This window comes from Eulemur rufifrons, chromosome 24 (genome assembly GCF_041146395.1).
Source record: "Eulemur rufifrons isolate Redbay chromosome 24, OSU_ERuf_1, whole genome shotgun sequence".
Classification (NCBI taxonomy): domain Eukaryota; kingdom Metazoa; phylum Chordata; class Mammalia; order Primates; family Lemuridae; genus Eulemur; species Eulemur rufifrons.
The window spans coordinates 20,932,786-20,952,320 of NC_091006.1; the positions used below are offsets into that span (position 1 = coordinate 20,932,786).

The 19,535-nt window shown below is 39.2% G+C and overlaps 1 protein-coding gene across 1 annotated transcript in view; it reads left to right on the plus strand.

Moving 5' to 3' along the window:
- BTC (betacellulin) overlaps positions 1-5,336 on the plus strand; it is a 102,378-nt gene extending 97,042 nt beyond the window's left edge. The window contains exons 7-9 of the mRNA XM_069456976.1: positions 1,682-1,828; positions 3,700-3,815; positions 5,186-5,336. Coding sequence (XP_069313077.1) covers positions 1,682-1,828; positions 3,700-3,808 — 256 coding nt within the window. The 3' untranslated portion in view covers positions 3,809-3,815; positions 5,186-5,336. The remainder of the gene's footprint in view (positions 1-1,681; positions 1,829-3,699; positions 3,816-5,185) is intronic.
- Positions 5,337-19,535: the final 14,199 nt, after the last annotated feature.

A 19,535-nucleotide genomic window follows, 5' to 3' on the forward strand; every position in this document is an offset into this window, starting at 1 on the left:
AATTACGACCTTATAAAGACTCTGTAAAAAATCTCCCTCCCATACATGCGATTAAAAGGGATCCTCTCCCCACCCCAGTTTCAGTCCTACGTGCCACAGATTTTTGCTATTTCAAGATATTTCTGAGCTCTCTTCCTGTTATTTTGGCCTTGGAATGAAGAAACTAGCTCTCTTGTGGGAGCTATTCTCTTTTCGTCCTGGGGTTTTTACCGTAGTCATTTCCACGTTGCTTGCCTTGTGCCTCACCTTGGTGGATAGTTGTTCCTAACTTGCTTTTTGTTTGTTGTTTTTTGAAGCCTTGCGTCAGCTCCAATATTGGCATTAGGGGACCTCCTTATCTGAGAAATGCAGGCTTTGTGGGAATTAACTGCCTTGCCTCTTGTCAGGCATAAACTATAAAACAGCCTGGCAGTAAGTCCTTTCTTAAAGAAAAGTGGGGTCACAGAGATATCTTTTTAAGGAGCAGAATTTCATCTTTTTGACATTTCAACGATTATGTATATGACCAGTATCTCTTTGTGTTTTGACTCCTTCTGAGGACAATAAAGAGAAAAAAATTTATTAATACCAAGGTAATAATGTTAAACAGGTAATCTGGGTTAAAACATCCTCAGACAAACTTTTTACGTGCCTTTTAAACTTCTGACACCATTCAGAGAATTCTGTAGGTAGTCCTATAGAAACCACTGAGCCATTCGCTCACGGTGTGTGGCTCAGACAAGTCCCAGCTTGGTCAAACGACAGTAACCTCAGAGATAATAGGCCACCTGCGGAGCTGAGGCGTATCCTAAGACTGTATTGAGAGAGAATTGACAGAATGAGGACGATGATAGCTTCACCCACAGAGCTTATTACTTTCTACTTGAAGAGGACCATGGGGAAAGGGGAGGCCATTCAGAGGAGAGTGGAGGGACAGCTTTAGGCATCAGAAAGGAACAGGAGGGGAAGAGACCTATTGTGTTTGGGGGAGGTTGGGTAGGTAGGTGGTGAATAGAGGAGAATAATAGCAGGGTGTTACCTAATGTGTGACCCCCCCACGCCCCACCCCATTGCACCCCCTCTGCAAGTAGTAAAACTAGAACGGATGGGTAGAACTTACTGAGAGACAGACAGACAGACAGACAGACAGATTCTGTAGAAATAACATTTACGGAGCTTTTTACGAGTTGGACACTAGGTTATGAACTTTCACATACGTTGCCATGTTTGATCATATAAAACAATGGAATTTTTATGTAATTTATAAGAGCGCTTGCCCACATTGAAACTGTTCGCATTATCCTACCATGACGTGGGAAATCCTGGGGACTTTTAAATTCCTTGTCATGGAGGCCTTTAAGCACTGGGAATCCTGTGGAGGGAATTTTAGCATCCCCTCTCTTTTAAACTCAGGGTCCAAAATTTTAAAACAAGTTGTAGCAGATTGTCATCATTTTTGTGTATTTATATCAGACATATTGATAATGTTCAAGGGATGACAGGTTTTCAGCAAAGCAAAGACAGTAAAATTACTCATGAACAAAGAGGTGTTCAGCCTTTTTTAAAATAAACTGTGTTCTATATTGATTTCAAGTAATGAAAACAATGTTAATTTCTTCAAAAAGGAAATAGAGATTGTTAAAACGCCTTGCATTTTTTTTTTTTTTTACTTCATTGCCCTCTTCTTGTTTTATTTGTATAGTTGTGATGACGGCTACACTGGGGCAAGGTGTGAGAGAGTTGACTTGTTTTACCAAAGAGGAGACAGAAGACAGACTTTGGTGATTTGTTTGATGGTAGTCATGGTAATTTTTATCATCGTGGTTGTCAGTGTCTGCGTGTGCTGCCAGTAAGTATTGTTAAACTTAATTTTAAATAAATCTAATAAATTGTCTCTTGCTCATTATTTTCTTTCCTTTCTTCTTTTTGCCTTCCTATCTCAACTTTCTCTTTTGCTTTGATTTAAATAAATCTATTGGCTGGGCGCGGTGGCTCACGCCTGTAATCTTAGCACCCTGGGAGGCCCAGGCAGGAGGATCGTTTGAGCTCAGGAGTTTGAGACTGGCCTGAGCAACAGTGAGACCACGTCTCTACTAAAAATAGAAAGAAATTATATGGACAACTAAAAATATGTATAGAAAAAATTAGCCGGGCATGGTGGCACATGCCTGTAGTCCCAGCTACTCGGGAGGCTGAGGCAGGAGGATCGCTTCAGCCCAGGAGTTTGAGGTTGCTGTGAGCTAGGCTGATGCCACGGCACTCTAGCCCAGGCAACAGAGTAACACTCTGTCTCAAAAATAAAATAAACTAAAAATAAAAAATAAATAAATCTATTAATACTTTTTGGGGGTTGCCATCATTGATATTGGAGTATTTATAATAAAACATGTAACACATGATTTTATCATTCTACTAAACACAATTATAATTTAAAACAGAATTTGTATAAATCTAGTTATAAAAAGGCAATCATTTAGTTCTGAAGGCAATTCTATTTTGAGTTTGTTAATAGGCTGAATAAGACTTTTATTTTCTAAAGGTTTACTGTAACAAAATGATGTTGAAGGATAGAAATAAACAAAACCTTTTTCTTTTGCTTGGTCACGCTAAAATAATAAAGTTTATGTGCAAACCATGATTATACTGTTTTCCGTGCCTTTTATTTTTCATTATAGACCCCAATTTTGGAAGTCAAGAAACACCTTGCTTTTTTTCTGAGGCAGAGTGTCTTGGCACAGTTCTAATTGAGTTAGTTTCTTTTGAAAACCTACCAATTTTTTTTTTTTTTTTTTTTTTGTCAGAGCAGGACTACCAAAGGTGTATTTTATTAAAGTGCTATTTTCTTGTCTTGAAAAGCTTGCCCAGCTTCCTAAACTTTTGCATCTACTTCTGCCCTGGGGTCCACACCAAAAGAAGGTGTCTCTTGATTCTTTGTTTTAACAGTGTGGTGTTAGGGAGAAAAACACTAGCACAGAGGGAGTCTTCAATTTTTGTACCAGCTCTGCCATTATGTGTCTTTGAAAACTTGAACACGTTTCTTAACGTCTTTAAACTTTAATTTTATTGTTTGTGAAACAAGAATATTAAATCAGATAATCTATAGGATTCCTTCTAGCAATAACATTGAAAGATATTTTTTATTTTGCCCACTTTTGGGTAGGAAGGAATATTTATAATGTCAGATCTGGGGCAGAGAATCAGCTGGACGAAGCTGGAAAATGACCCATTTTCTTACATTAACTTTGAACTGCACTTTAAGAAAACTGGGCTGTCATCCAGAATATCTAATACATTTCTTAATTAATGTATCTAGAAGCTTACTTAATATATCTAGTGGCTACCATCATGTTCTCAGTTTTCTTATGCCTGTTTCCAATGTGTGCTATGCTTTGTTTACACACTAGATAATACTCATCCATCTTTTTGTAAAATGACTTGGCCTGAATGAAACATTTTCTTGTGCTAACGAAGTTCCTTCAATGATTAGGTGTTTCTATTTAGACAACTAAATTCTACCGACACTGTTGATTATTGTAGCTATTATTTGAGCCTAGAGAAAGAGATGGGTTAAACGAGAACACAAAATATTTAAGAAAAAAAAAAAGGGAGCTATGCATTTTTAACAGCCTGGAAATAAAATTATAGACTTTCTTGATGAATAATTTTGTGTTCACATGAACTAACAGGCCAATACTAATTTCTAACCGATTGTTTTCTAAGTCCGCGTCAGAAATGTCGTAAAAGAAGAAAGAAGGAAGAAGAAATGGAAACTCTGGGTAAAGATATAACTCCTATAAATCAAGACGTTCAAGAAACTAATATTGCTTAAATTAATGGTAAGTGGGATAACCTTGGTAGATGAGAAACTATCCAGGTGACATTTCACTGGTGAGATGGGGCTTACTTGTACCTAATAAATCATCGATTGGAATTTGATTATGTTCAAAAACATCTAAAAATAAATTGATGGTTTTTCACAGAATCTGAAGCCAAATAAAAGATTTTCTCATCTCTTTCTTCTGCATGCTACCCCAGAGATAGGCATTTTGATCCTGTGTGGTTGTGGGGGTTATTTTATAATTTTTTCTTTCTTATTTTTGGGCACAGAGAAGAGATATTTTAACTCAGTCATCTTACATTGAAGGAAAATGGCAATAGCAACGTTTTAACAATAACTACATTTATGGAGCATTTACCATATGCCAAGCACTGTTCTAAGCTCTTTAAATGTTATTAATATTTCAGGAGCCCAGCAGGAATCACCAATCCTCTCAGAGGATTCAATAAAGAGATTTTGACGAGGGGACTGCAAGGGGGGTGGTTGAAGGGAACCCACAAGGCATGTTGAGGGTCCCTGAGTCTGCCCCTGGTGGGGCGCTGCTGCCCTTCCTGTGCCTGGAAGGGCCAGGGGTGAGCAGGACCGGAGCAGTCAGCAGAGCGCTAAGGGAGAGCTCCCCAGGCAGGAGGGAGTAGCCTCTGCGAGCACCTGATCAAGGATGGGGGCAGAAAATGGGAGAAAATACCCCAAACTCTGTCTCTTCCTGCCTTCAGGTCTTCAGCAGGTGTCTCCTGCTAGCTAAACCCAACCAGAAACCAGAGGGCAGTGGAGCCCTGGTGATGCAATCTTTGGTGATCAGACCCCTAGAGACAGAGCAGGGCAGAAAAAGGTTTCAAGGGGTAACACAGGGCATAACTGGCACAATCAAGCAGGATAGTTTTGGTTGCAATAACATCAAATCCAACTCAGACTGCCTTAAAACTAAGGCAACATCACACGAATGGCCGTCCAGAGGTACGGCGGGTTTCACATGCGGTCAAACCAGAGGTTCGTACTTAAGGAAACATCATTTCTCCCTGCCTGCTCGCTCTTCAAAGAGTTGGCTTCATCCTTGATCAGTTTCTCTTATGTCATAGGCGAGGCCAGCAGCCATCAGGGCTACAAGCTTTCTTGTTCGCACATCCACCATGAGAGAGCAGTGACGTTCTGTGGCTCTCTCAGCTGTGCAAAGATTCTCCTTTCCCAGAAAATCCCAGCAACCTAATGGGGTACTGAAATGCTTGTCAAAAAATTATAACGCTCTCCTAACTTATTATGAGGACAACACTAACGAATTGAAAACAAAAATGCTGGCTCTGGATTTTATTATTATTATTTCATAATATACTTCTTTTAAACGATCTGCTGTTATTTTCTTCATTCCCACAGGCTACAAAGGTACCTCCAGGTTGGTGGCAGCCTGCAAAATGCCTTGCTCATTTGAAAATGGACAGAACGTGTCTCAGGAAAACAGCTAGTAGAAATGAATTTTAAATAATGTATTTACTTTTTGTTTGTAACTTCCGTTTGTGTTATTATTGTTTTTTAATAATAATATTAATTTTATTATTGTTTAGTAACTGGGGGAAAAAAACACCTGTTGAGGTAGCAAAAGTAAGAAGGGGAATTTCAATAAGCTTCCACTGAAGTTTTGTCACCAGGATTCCTAGTCCAACAAAAAAGAAAAGTGGAAAGGAGTTTAGGCCTTTGGAATTGAATGAATAATAAAACTACTGTTTCTCAAACATTCACCATGTGCTAAGAGTTTGAAATGTATTATTTCATTTAATCCTTTCAACAACCAGTGGGATACATATTATGATCCTCATTTCTCAGATATAGAAACAGGGCCAAAGAAATCAAATAATCTAATCCAGATATAGAGAGTTAGGACTCGGTGGGGGTGGAATTAGAATCAAGATTTATCCAAATCAAAGTCTGTGCCCTTAGTCACCACTTTTGTTAATATGAGTTGGTGCAACCTAACTCCATAACGTAATTCAGGATTTTATATGAACTGTTTTTCGCTATGATTCTGAGATGTCAAGGCCATTTTCCTGCAGGAACGCAGGATGCAGAGTCCTGGCCTGTGTTGCTGTTACCATGATGCTTTCTGTAGAATTGATTTTTATTATGTTTCTTTGCTCCTTTATAAATTATCAATGACATTAATACATTATTACATTATCAGAGCAAACACATGGGCCCTAGAGCTAGGGAAATGAATAGAGATGGAAAAGTAAATGGCTGACATTCTTTAAGCCCTGGGTAAGTGTTGATGCTCAATACAGTATAAATAACAACACCGCAAGAGGTGGTTTGTGCAGGGTAATGGTCAGTGGAAGGAGGGGAGAGCCCAGGCAGAGACTGGTTATGACCATCTCCTCATTTTTGTTCTTCTCAACAACAGCGTATATGATTGTTCTCAGGTAAATTTTGGTGCATAGCACTATGACCATAGCATCTGTTACCTGGGACCACCTTAGCAAATGCTCCTTCCCTCTGTGGCTTATTTAATAAAGACTGCTTTAAGTCTGAAAAAGTGAAATCTACATTTAGCCAATATTTCACAGAATATGGGAACTGTCTACATTGATTAGGTGGGTCACTTACAAAAATAAATGCAATATGTCCTCAAATTGCCGTACTCTGTGCCTGTCAGCCAAGCAACTTCTTTTCTGGAATCTCTGCAAATGTTACTTTGCAATGTAGATTCCGTAGCCAAAGTGAAGTGGAAGAGTCAGACAAAAGCTGAAATTTTATATCTCCTTCTAGCATCCATAGTGTTTTGAGGGAGGCAGGAGCTGTTCTTATGTATAATACAGAAATAGTTCACCTATCTATAAAAGCTAACTTAAAAAACTGATAATTTTCAAAATCTATATTTTCCCCTAACTTAATGGTCATCCTTGGGACAGGATTATATCCATCCGATTCATGTTGTCCATGCCTTATTTTCAAAAGTTTCCTTCAGGCTCATTCATGCCCTTTCTCTTCCTCAGTCTTCTTTGATACTAAGAAGGCTTAGAACAAATGTCCATTAGAGCCTTTACAAGCACAAAACCGTAATATAAACGTTTCTTCTTTCCTGAACTGAGGTTGGCTGGCCAATGGAATCCCTCAAGCCAATTCAGGCTTGGGAATTTGGCTCCAATCCTAAAATGTTAATGATGGCTTTTGAAGTTTGGTGGGACTGGTATCAAGAAAGAATTTCATAGTTTTTAAAAAAATGTATTTTATAATTGTTTTGCATATACTAAATGACTTTGTTTATGTAAACTATCAATATTTTGATGTAATAAAATAAATTTATTTTTTAAAACAAAGCAAACATTTTTACTTGGGAATTTTCTATTGGTACCATGAATTATTAATAGAAACAAACTTGAACACTATTGCTTTTAAACACTTTATATTTTACAGAACCTATCCATTAATGCATTTGACCATGTGTTTTCTTTAGAAACTACAGCATTTGGAAGTGTGGTAGACATGTATAGAACTGTCTGCCCAGTACCCGGGCTGTATTTTTGAACTCCACCTCCAACTGCATTTGGTCGGACCGAGGTGGGCACTTGGTAAATTGGGCTGATTGAAGTCATTCTCAGGGAAATTGGAAACTTGAACTGAAGTCAGTCTTCTCTGGGTTTTTAGGGTATAAAAATGTGCATTTTGAAGCTATTGGCAGTTATGTTTTGCTTCATGTGGACCCAAAAATCAAAGGAAGCTGATAAGCAGACAGAAAGAGAAGCTTTGAGCAAATGCTGAGTAAAATACAGAGATGAGACAGTTTTCTAACTGTGAATCCTAGTTACAGGCGTTCTCAAAGGGTAGCCTCGTTCCTATCTATGGGCTCTATGAGACGTGTTAGTACCTTTATAACAAATTTCTCATTTGGCTTAAACTAGTTCTATCTGGGTTTCAGTAACCTGGAGCCAAGGTCCTGACCAACTCAGGTGCATCCTGAGATTGTGGATAATGGTTTCTTAATGTGGAAATGACGTCCTCTGCGAAATGAAATATCAAACTATTGTTTTCACGTAAGTGTCTTTTATCGTATAATATTACACTAACATTTCTAGCACCAACATTTCCTTTTCACCATACAGCCATGCATGGGAGCATGCAGAGGGAGCAGGGAGTTCAGCACGCATTGATTGAGCACCACTGTATCTCAGGGACTGTGCTGCCCACTGAGACAGATGCAGGAATGGCATGGGCCCGTAAGAAGCTTGAAGTTCTGTAAGGAATCAGCTACTCACTGACAGTTTCAATACAATTTAGTGCCCCAGCGAAGCTCACAATATAGAGAGGAGTATGGCAGCCCAGCTTAGTAAGAATCAGGGGACCCTCCTGGAGGAAATTACCATGTGGACTGACGGCTGGCTCTGAGCAATAAAGCTCTCTGCCCCAAATCCTCAATAAGCTCAAATATTTCTTAAGTCCTTGACAGATTCTACAGAATTCTTCTGAAAGCTCCAGCAGTGGAGGGACCAGTGGGTGGTGCTACAAGGGAACAAGTGAAAAGAAGGAATCGAGGGCTTCCCGCCTTGTTCCAGGCTGCCTGGACGGGGCCGGGGAGAGCACGTGGCACGTGAGCTGTGAGGGCAGGTGTTCCTGGTCCCAGTGGTGCTACACGATTAAGTGATGGGCTGAGTTGGGGGAGAGATTTTTATTTTTTTCCTGCAGAGTGTTATTTAGGCCTTTCCCATTTTGCACTCTATTTCATTGCCCATGGTGTAGGTAAGTTACCTAGAGAGTGGAGTAAGATGTTCTGGGTCTAATGACTTGCTATTTAGATAAGACCCTGTTTGAGCAAAATTTTGTAAAGGACGTCAAGAACGTATTTTAGTGCCCATGACTTTAAGACTATTACCTTAATGAGACCTTCATTTTATTATGCTTTGCATATACTTTGTTACGAAAACATAAACATACTGGGGCATTGCTATCATTCATCCATTCAAAACTATTTATTAAGTACCTACTAAGTGCCAAGTACCTTAGGTGCCAGGGCTATACCAGTTACATAAAACAGTTAAAAAAATCTCTGACCTCACGAAGATTATTTTTTAGTGGATATGATCTTTCACAACAAGACTTACCCCAAATGTTACGTTATCCAGAGGACATTGTCATTAGACTTTTAACATAAACAACTGTCTTAGAGCATGAACCTCAAGATGAACTCATGGAAGAACTCAGTATATGATAGGTTTAGCAGATTTCCCCTGACCCTGGATAATTTACATATTTTAATAATGACTATCAAAAGCAAAAGAAAAAAGTGTAACTATGTTTTTTAGTTGAAAATCTTTGCTTATACTTTTTTTTTTTTTTGCTATGCCTGATGAATATTGGTGCTACATTTGGGCATCTGCTCTTCTTCAAAAAACACTTTATGCTTCAAAGCATTTTTCTGCAAAGGAACCTGTTCCCATGTGATCATCTTTGGCAGCCGAGTGTTAATGCCAGAACACATCGTGCAAATAGTCTATTGTTATTGGATCCTAGGAATTTGTATCTTATAACAACTAGTTGGCACTTCTATAAGGTTCTCATTCTTCCCAGGGTCTGTCAGCTATTGGTGTTTGAAGTAGCCTGAAATTCTATATTAGGAAACTATATAACTCCAAAAACTATACCAGCAATTATCTTTAAGAGATAAATTACTAAGATTGTTTCTGGAAAATTTCAAAATGTGGATTTCAAGGTATTTAATCCACAATTATAGTCACCACTTATATTCCAAAAGAAATTTTAACCAAACATGTCATAAAGGGCTTTTCCTTTCATGTTTTATTATTGTTACTCAAGTTTAAATTATAAAAAAGAATGTGCAGCAGAGGTGATCTTCTTTTTTTTCCCTCTTCAGTTTATTTAAAAGAAGTGAAACAAACAAAAGTCTTCACAAATTTATAGAACTCCTTAATGTTGCCTGCCGCGGCAAGTGTAAATATTCTTGTAAGATGTATACAGAATAATAAAACATCTTGAAATTCTGTGATCCAAGCTAGATAATGATTTGCAGCGCTCTGGGTTTTAGTAAGGGAGAGAAAAATTTGCATCTCTGACTTGCTCTTTAAAACCATTTTTGAGATATTAATTAAAATAAACTTGTTTCTAGCACATTCTTTTTTAACACCTTAAGAATATTTCGGTTAACTCAATAAACGAGAACTAGCAATTCTAAAAAATCACTTACACAGTGTGTTTTGTTTGTTTGGTTGGTTTTTGTTTACTTCACTCCCCAAGGAAAGATAGTCTAGTCTTGGGTACCGTACCACCACCCGTCTGCCTCCTAACTCCAAGTGGGCTTCAAAATATCTCAACTCTTGACCAAACTAGTGCCCTGATCATTCCATAAATGCCATGGGGATGGGGGGAAAGTTGCTTTGGAACTATTATGATGCAAATGTTATGAGCATAGGATCTTTATTCAGACAAATCTGGTCTTCAATTCTAGATCTGCCCTCACTGTGAGTCCCTGGGCAAGTTACATAACCCCACTAATGCTTTCATCAGCAAAGTCAAAATAAATAATAAATAGGGTGGATTGAATTAGATAACACCAGTAAAATGTTTTGTTTGGCACCTGGAATATTTTAAGTACTCTCTAGGTACAGGTTCAATTAATGTTAATTATTACTTCTAAGATCAATAATAGTAGTGATGGAGATAGTTCTGGTAACGATAATGATGTTCTCTAATCACTCCTATGGAAAACAAGACATTCTCTTCTGAAGTTGAGTCATTGCCCTGATGCAGTGAAGTTGTCTCTATTTTTAAGGATTCATTATCTGTGTGGGAAGGAATGTCTTTCTCTTCCTATTGGAACAAGCCATGTTTAGGTGAAGAATTCCACCTCCGTGTCTAGTCCTCATTTATCTCTCTCCATTCTTTCTCTCTCCCTTCGCTACTCTTTCCTTAAAAGCCCCCAATAAGAAAAATTATTATAATGCTTTTGAAGATAATGAAAGGTCCTATAGTTGTAAAAATTATGCTGAGGTAGAGATAAGTTAGATATTTCGGAAGGTGCAGTTGTTCTCTGTACTACTTGTATGCTCAGAATCAAGGAAATTTTAAAAATAACTTGGGCGAGGGGTTGGGAATAACCTCTCATAGTTGTTACTCACAAGGGGCCTGCAAGGTAAGTGTTATTATATGGTACCATTTCCTAGATGATAAGCCTTGGGCTCAGGAAGTCGTAAGTACCCTGTCAAAGGTCATCATTCTACTTGTAAATCATAGCCATCTGCCTCTTGACTTTGGTATCTATAACTTTGAAATAAAAGTACACCAAAATTATCTACCTTCCAGATGGAAAGAAAAAAAAAGATATCATTCTGCACTCTGCCAATTGGGTAAATAAGTGATTACTAAGACCACGTAGTTGACAAATCTTTGAAACATTTTAAAAAGTGAAAAACTGGACAAAAATAACATCTGAGGATTCTGTAGCAACCAGCTCATTTTCTGTTTTTTTTTTTTTTTTTTTTAGTTTAAAAAAAATTCAACATTTCAACCAGGTTTAACAGGCTTGGCTATCTTTTCTTAAATCTGTTTAAAATCTGAAAATGTGAGAAGAGGACATTGAGTCTAACATACAGATTGAGCAATATGGTAGGTACAATATCTCAAGCTATGCTCTTTCTGGAGAGTAGCACAACTTGGTTGGATCAAACTATTTTTTTCAACCAACACGTGATATGAAGAAATAAACCTCTGAGAAAGTATTTGGCTGTTCCCGAAGCTTTTACACATAGTAAAGTTTTATACAAATTGATGTAATTTTAAAAATATGTTTATCGATAACCAAATTTAATTCCACATTTCTTGAGTCTCTTTAATTCAATATAACTATTTTAATTTAGACCCCACTACTCTGGAACTTGTCATCATTTAGGCATGGACTAGGCAGAATGTTTACCTTCACTATAATTAAGAAATAATACATTGAAAATGACACTTCTGCAGCATTTTTTTTGCATGATAATGAAATCAGCTAATGTGATACCAGTTATATATTTAAAATCTGACCCATTTTTATAAACTACCTTCAGATTCTAATTCAACTGATTAAATATGACTGACATATGATAATAGGCACATACACAAAAGCATTCTGAGTGTAGGGGAAGGGTTAAGGAGAGAATAAGAGACAGTGTATTTTTTCAAGTGGGAGAAAAAGCCGACACATAATAGCTATAATAAAAACCTGAATAGTTCATTTATTCATCCAATGAATATTTTACATCTGCGACAAGTGCCAAGAGACTTAGCTCTCCCCTTACTAGCTGTGTGTCTTTGAGCAAAGCATTTTACTTCTCTTGTCCTCAGTTTCCTCATCTGTAAGCTGAGGGGACTTGTTTTCATATCATTAATAAGCCTTCCAGATTTAAAGGTGCCATGATCACAGATTTTTTGATCATTTCTGGACCATTTCTAATAAACATCACAAAAAGTGTGGATTTATTTATCCTGTTTTTGGTTTCTTTCCATTCTAGAACTTTGCCTTGGCTTTCAGAATACTTAGTTGTTAGAACTGGAGGACGGTTTCAGGCCATTCACATTTTTAACTGTTATTTAATGATCTATTGGAGGCCACTTCATAAATTAAGTGCTCAGGACCGTATAACCAGCCAGCACCTTGAATCGGGAGAAGAGATGGTGTCTCACATCATGGCCATGTACATGGGTGTATGTAAGGAGGGTCTTTGCATAGGATTTGGAAGAAGACCCTTTATATATTTATGTATTGTAAAAAATACAAAATATATTATACATAAATTACATATAAATAAATTACATGAATATATAATAAATATATAATATATACTTATATATTCTTTATCTCTCTCTTTCTCTCTTTCTCTCTCTATGTTCACACACACACATATATATCCCAGAAAGAGAAAAATATAAATCAGACTGATTGGGACTCCCTTCTCCAGGGCAGGTGGGCAGGAATCCTTTGTATCTTTGTGACAGGGCAACGTGATTAACTCACGGAGTGCCTTTCCCTCCCTTCAACCTGGCTTGGCATCCTCAGCTTCTTTCCTTCTCCTGCTCTCCAGGGAGGTTCCTGTCCTGCTGATCTGGTTGTTCGGGCTTTTAGGATGAAGAGTCTAGAGGACACGGGGCACGAGAAAGAGGCAGAGATGGGCTGGAGCCAGGGGTAAGAGAAGCACAGGGGACAGAATATGAGAGAAGAGGCCGGAGTGAAAGGGAGGTGCTTAGAAACATTGTCCTGGTTCATGTATCCCCTTCCCATAATTTGGGAAATCCAATTACTTCAAAATTCCTTTTTGCTGCTGATTATGTTTTAGACGGCAATGCTGCTAGGTGACCAAACCACACAGTCAATGACTCTGTGAGTGTCACAGCAATTTTACCTCTTTGCATGGAAATCTAAAGGGCCACCTGGGGAAAATCTTGAGAGGAACTTTGGCATTGATAATTTTGCTCTAGGAAGTCAGCATCAAGGCTCTTGATATGATGTTACAAACACTAGAATTTTACTCCAGGGGTACAGATTGGAAATCCCACAAGGACAGGGTCTTTATCTGTTTTGATCGCTGGTCTATTGAAGGTACAACACACATCTTTGTTGGAATGAATAACTATGAAATAATAGGAGAGTATGTGTATGCAGGGTCTATTTTAGGTCACTGATCCATACTTAATAAGGCTGGTTTCTCTAGGGAATGGTTCTCTGGACCAGTCCTGGGGGAATATATCCTAAGTTTGCTGAGAGAGAGAAGAAATAACACTGTCCTTTCTGCAGCATGGTCATGAAGTCTCGAAGAGATGAATATTGACGGGGTCAGCCAGTATACAATGTAAAATATATTTTATTATTATAGTTACCATTAACTTATCCCATTTTTCAATTTTTCTTAAACAAACAAACAAGAAACCAAACCCGACTTCTTTCTAGCAAAATCTTAATGTGAGTTAATATATATAACAGATAAAAGCTGAAGGGTGAGGAACTTGGGCTGCCCTAAAACACATGGTCAAAGCCTCCAACTCCACTTAACACCAGCCACCAAGCTGGTCCAAGACCCTCATTTACAGCTGTGGGAACTGAGTCCAAGGCAGATCATGATTTCCTGACTGAGAACCCAGTTCTCTTCTGGAGCATCTCGAAAGTCAGTGAAATTGATTTTTCTCAGAGCAAGCTAAAAACAAACAAACAAACAAACAAAAAACATTGCTACATGATTGCGATTTCTCTGGTCTTAAGAAACATGCTCAGCCTTTTCTTTTTCCCCTTTACTTAGGCTGGCTGTTTCTCTTCTCACCCTGCCCTGCTTGCTTTAGTAATTAGCTTTGGAAGGAAATAACTCATACGTGAAAATGATCTGGAAACACACATTTAAAAGAAAAAAATTCCAGCCCACATGGATATGTGCAATTCACAGTTGCTTTAAACCCACAGAACCGTGTTTGCACAAATTAATGGCAACTTTTCATAAACAGACTTCACTGCCCACTGCTAAAAATATTCTAGTCAGGCTTTAATTGAAAGAAAGATACGATAGGAATCTATCTCCTTGGCAACCGTGCTTTTAGGAGTAGTTGATGCTTCCGCAATGATCTGTGACAGCTTTTGAAGATGTTTGGGGGTTTGTGTTTCACAACTACCTGGGTAGGTGAGACGAAAGAAAAAAGAACACAAACCTGCATGTGCGGATTTGGAATGATCAGTTTACATGGCTACACGTTCTTATGTCCAGAGGTGAACCCAAGGGTGTTTGTGATGATAAAACTGAAACTCATTAGGAAGATAAATTACCTCTCTCCATACGTAAACTGCCAACCTTGTGGATTAGTCTCTACTGGAATAGGAAACTACATACAAAGGCTTGGTGAGAATAATAATATTTGTAGTTATTTAGAATTAGTCTTGAGTAAAAAACAAAACAAAACAAAACAAAAAACTGTTCCTTGGGACCATTTCACAAGTCAAAGGGAGACCAAGAATTACATTTGTCTCAGTTAAAAAGACGTTGCTGGCTGGGTGAGGTGGCTCACACCTATAATCCTAGCACTCTGGGAGGCTGAGGCGGGAGGATTGTTTGAGCTCAGGAGTTCAAGACCAGCCTGAGCAAGAGCGAGACCCCGTCTCTACTAAAAATAGAAAGAAATTATATGGACAGCTAAAAATACATATAGAAAAAAATTAGCTGGGGATGGTGGTGCATGCCTGTAGTCCCAGCTACTCGGGAGGCTGAGGCAGGAGGATCACTTGAGCCCAGGAGTTTGAGGTTGCTGTGAGCTAGGCTCACATCACAGCACTCTAGCCAGGGCAACAGAGAGAGACTCTGTCTAAAAAAAAAAAAAAAAAAAAAAAAAAAAAAGACGTCGCTGTAAAAACGGCAGGTTTTATTGGAAACTGTCTCAGAGCTGACTAGCTCAGTTTCACCACATTAGAGAGCTTAATAAAGCCATACCCTATGGTGCCCTGCGCAACCCTAATGACTCTCTCAAGGGGTATAATGCAGAGTGAAGAGGGGAACTCGCTTTGTACAACCAGACACACCCTGGAGCGGGTCTAGGGCTCTGTCAGTACAAAGAAGGCTGCTTTGAAGGCAGGTAAACGCTGAGGCAAAGAAACTGGGTCCCACGCTTTCACTTTAGAACACAAATATGAAATAAGTACAATTTAAGGTGCCCCTTTTACTCCTATTGTTTTCTGATTTTGGAGGGGACTCTTGCTTATTGTTGAACATTTCAGATACACAATGAAGTGTGAGACAGGGAAAAATCATCTACTATCACAAGCCAGAGGTAATGTCAAACAGTTTCTGACATTCTGCACATCTACTTGTTCTATCTGTGATTACCTAAACGCATTCGTAACTTGGACAGAGTCCTTGTGAAAATACTAATTAATAGCAGAACTGGGTCAAAAAAAAAGTTATTCTCCTTAAAAGTACATTTTTCCCCCACTAGCCATGTACTTAATCTCCTTATTCTGGTATTCAGGAGGGAGGATAACGGATCTGTAGTTAAGCAGTGAAATAGCCATGAATCCGATTCCTTATGCTGGGAGATGCCACTGGGGGTGTTTCTAAGTAATTAGGGAGCATCTCAAGACCCACAGACCAGGGACGTGTTGAGACATTCACATTTCTAGGAACTCTTATTTTTGGAGGCTCCATTCCTCACTGTATTAATATATATTAAAATATACTCACTTTGTACATTGCATAACATTCTTGGCTGCAAAATTTATGAAAAGATTTTTATAAAGTTGAGAATGGTTAGGAATTCATGGACTTATGCTAGAAACTTTATTATATTATTGTTTGCATGATAGTTGAGCTGCAGACGACAAATTAGCCTATGTATTAGTTTTCTATAGCCGCTGTAACAAACTGAGTGGCTTAAACAATAGAAATTTCTCCTCTCAGAATATTGGAGGCCAGAAGTCCAACATCAGTCTTACTGAGTTAAAATCAAGGTGATAGCGGGCTGGAGCGCCCTCTGGAGGCTCTAGGGGAGAATGTGTTCCTTGTTCCTTCCAGCTTCTAAAGGCCGCTGGCATTTCTTGGCTCGTGGCTGTATCACTGCGATCTTTGCCTCCATCCAGCTCCACACTGCTGCCTTCTCTGTGTGCTAATTTCCTTCTCTCCTCTCTCTCGCATATGGACACTTGCATTTAGGGCCCACTCAGATAATCCAGGATTTTCCCTTCAGCTCAACTTTCTTAATGTAGTCATATATGCAAAGATCCTTTTCCCAAATAAGGTAACATTTACATATTCTAGAGATCAGGACTTGATTATCTCTGGGGCCACCATTCAGGCCACTACAGCAGAATATGACATTTTGTAGTTAACTACACTCTTAGCAATTTTGATTTAGTAGGGTTTTTATTTGTGTATATCAGCACCAATACATTGTTTCAGGCTTCAAACTTTCTAGTGGGCCCTTAGGAGCTTCTAGCTCTGGGTACTTTGCTCATAATGCATAAAAGCCCAGGACAGAGACTTTCTCCCTACCTGAAGCAAGGTCAACACCTGATTTGTGTGCTAAGTGCTCCTTAAGAATGGAGGTAGGTGGGGAGGAAGAGGATGGAAATCTTGGCTCAGCCCCCTCCTGTCCTAAGGAGGCTTGTGTGCCTATGCCTCTGAATCAGGGCCTTTGTGCCTAGTGTCACATATTTCTAGAAAGCCACAGATCCACAGGTGATTTTTGGTTTGAGCCGAAATGATCTGTGTCATCTATAGCTTGAAAGCATTTTTTTTTTTTAATGGAAGAAAAATGTAAGGGGAAAAGGGAGCTGGAATGACATATAAAGCATGGTATGTTCTTTTAAAATTAAATATGCATATTTTGATTTCTGATGCAGTTCTACCAAATATAGAAAGCATTTCAGAATTCGCTGGGCGCAATCTTAGACTGGAATGTAAATATACACTGGAGAAATCATTTATAGCACCAAGAGACAGGCAGATAAGTGTGAACGAGTCTTTCGAACTCAGGAGTTCTTCCATTTTTTTTGTCATGAAAACTTTGCAATTAAACAATTTTGAATCAAATGTAATGAATCCAACGATGACAGTACACATTTGTGGGCAATCCATGAATGTCAGGAGAAAGTTGGAGGTTGTAGAATTGGAATAACTTCTTTTTTCTTTTCCTTCTTTGCTTTTGACCTGGATCGTGGCAATTCAATTGCAGTGCAGTCTGCCTGTGTGTATGTGGTCACGAGGACTCCTTTGCTCTTTTCCTAGCTCCTTACTTACACTTGGGAATAATTGCTCTAATAGAGTCTGTAAATGGGAGTATGATTTTTGAGTTAGGAGAATAGGAAATAACTGTTTTCAGAAATAATATTCTTATGGACTGTTATTATATGAAAAAAATATATAATAATATCACACACACAGCAGCTTTTAAAAATACTCCTGGGAAGCCTAGGGTTACACTGTAGCTGAATCTCTTCTATTTGAGTTAAAATTGGCCGACTTCGGTTTACTCTGATGTGATTTGTCTATGAATGTACCACAAAAACGGGCAGTTGAAAGGATTATGGTGTGTTCACAGACTCCACAGCCTGGCACTGGGACCCCAGGGCGCTGGCAGGAGACCGTCGTCATTGGTAACCACTGCAGCCTTGCCAGGGAGCAATCTCTCCCCGCTGAGGGCAAACTCTGGTGGGTCACTCTGGATCCCAGCATGGCTGCTTCCCATTACTGAAGGTCAGCTCTTCTTAGAGAACCTGACTGTGGCTACCTTTACCTAAAGTCACTCTTTACCTTACCCCAGTCCCTGGGTGACATCCCCATTTGATTGTCCTCTCTACCTCTACCCCCACTAGACTGTGAACCTGCTGGCAGGGACCACATCTTTAGGTCACAGCTGTGTCTCCCTTGCCTAGGACAGCACTTGGCCCCTATTGAGTACAGAATAACTGTCAGCTGAATAAAGGAATGATCCGTGATTGTGACTTATACTTTGCTCTGGTGACCTCATTAAATCTTAATCATAGGAACTGTAATTTTTGTAAATAGTGCATTTATTATTGAGGAGGTTGAGATAATGAAGGAGGGACTCAGAGAGTTTATGCCACGTTCCCGAGGCACACAGCTAGGATTTGTGGAGCAGAATCACAGTCCACGTCATCCCTAGTCTAGGGCCTGTTCTCTTTGAACTCCACTGCTTCTAGTGGCACACTGCTCTGCCCTGCCCCTCCTCCTCTAAGATAAGACAGCTATTGCCTTGAGACAGCTTCTGTTGGTGCAACTCCTATCTTCCCTTTGTTTCTCAACTCTTAAATGAGTAAATAGTTCCCTTGCCCAGGCTCACATTCCTCCCTTTTATCTGAGATATACCACATATCCTGGCCACACCCTCACTACAATAACCCCCTACTTTTTCTACAAATCTTGCTCTCTGCTTTTATGTACATGCACGTTTCTAGTCTTAGTAACAGGAGCAAACACAGCCAGATTACAATGTGGGCCGAAGTCAGTGGGCTTATAAACTGAAAATGGCTTAGATTTTCTCTCACTACTTCCTTCGAATATTGTTTTTCATCTCCCTTCTGTGTCTTAGATGACATTTTAGGCAGCTCCCACACATTTCCGTTGGTTTCAGCTCTTAATAAACGGTCATTTTTTGGTGACATTAATGTCCAGGCATTAAAAAGTGCAGTACAATCAACATTTCAATCTCATATCCCATTAAAAATGTTCCTCTTCCAATAATTTCTCTCTCTCTCTCTCTCTCTTCCGTCTCTGTTGCCCAGGCATAGCTTACTGTAGCCTCCGAGAAATCTCCCCCCTCAGCCTCCTGAGTAGCTAGAACTACAGGTACGTGCCACCGTGCCTGGCTCATTTTGCTATTTTTTGTAGAGACCAGGTCTTGCTATGTTGCCCAGGCTGGTCTGGAACTCCTGACCCCAAGCGATCCTCCTGCCTCAGTCCCCCAAAGTGCTGGGATTACAGGCGTGAGCCAGGGAAGCTGACTTCTCTCCCCATCCAATAATTTTAGTCCTGACCTTTGGCTTGGGGACTGCTGGGGGAACAGGGCCACTCACCCCTTTGTCCACTCTTCCCCGCCCCAATCTTTGGAGACGCTGCTCGTTCAAAAGCTGTAGGCGTTGAAATATTGGGAGAAAATGTTATTTTACTTAGCAAAATACATCCCAACATTTTCAAGTTATGAAAGCTGACGTTATCATAAGAAAAACACCACCAATTGAAGTGTCAGGGCCTGGCAG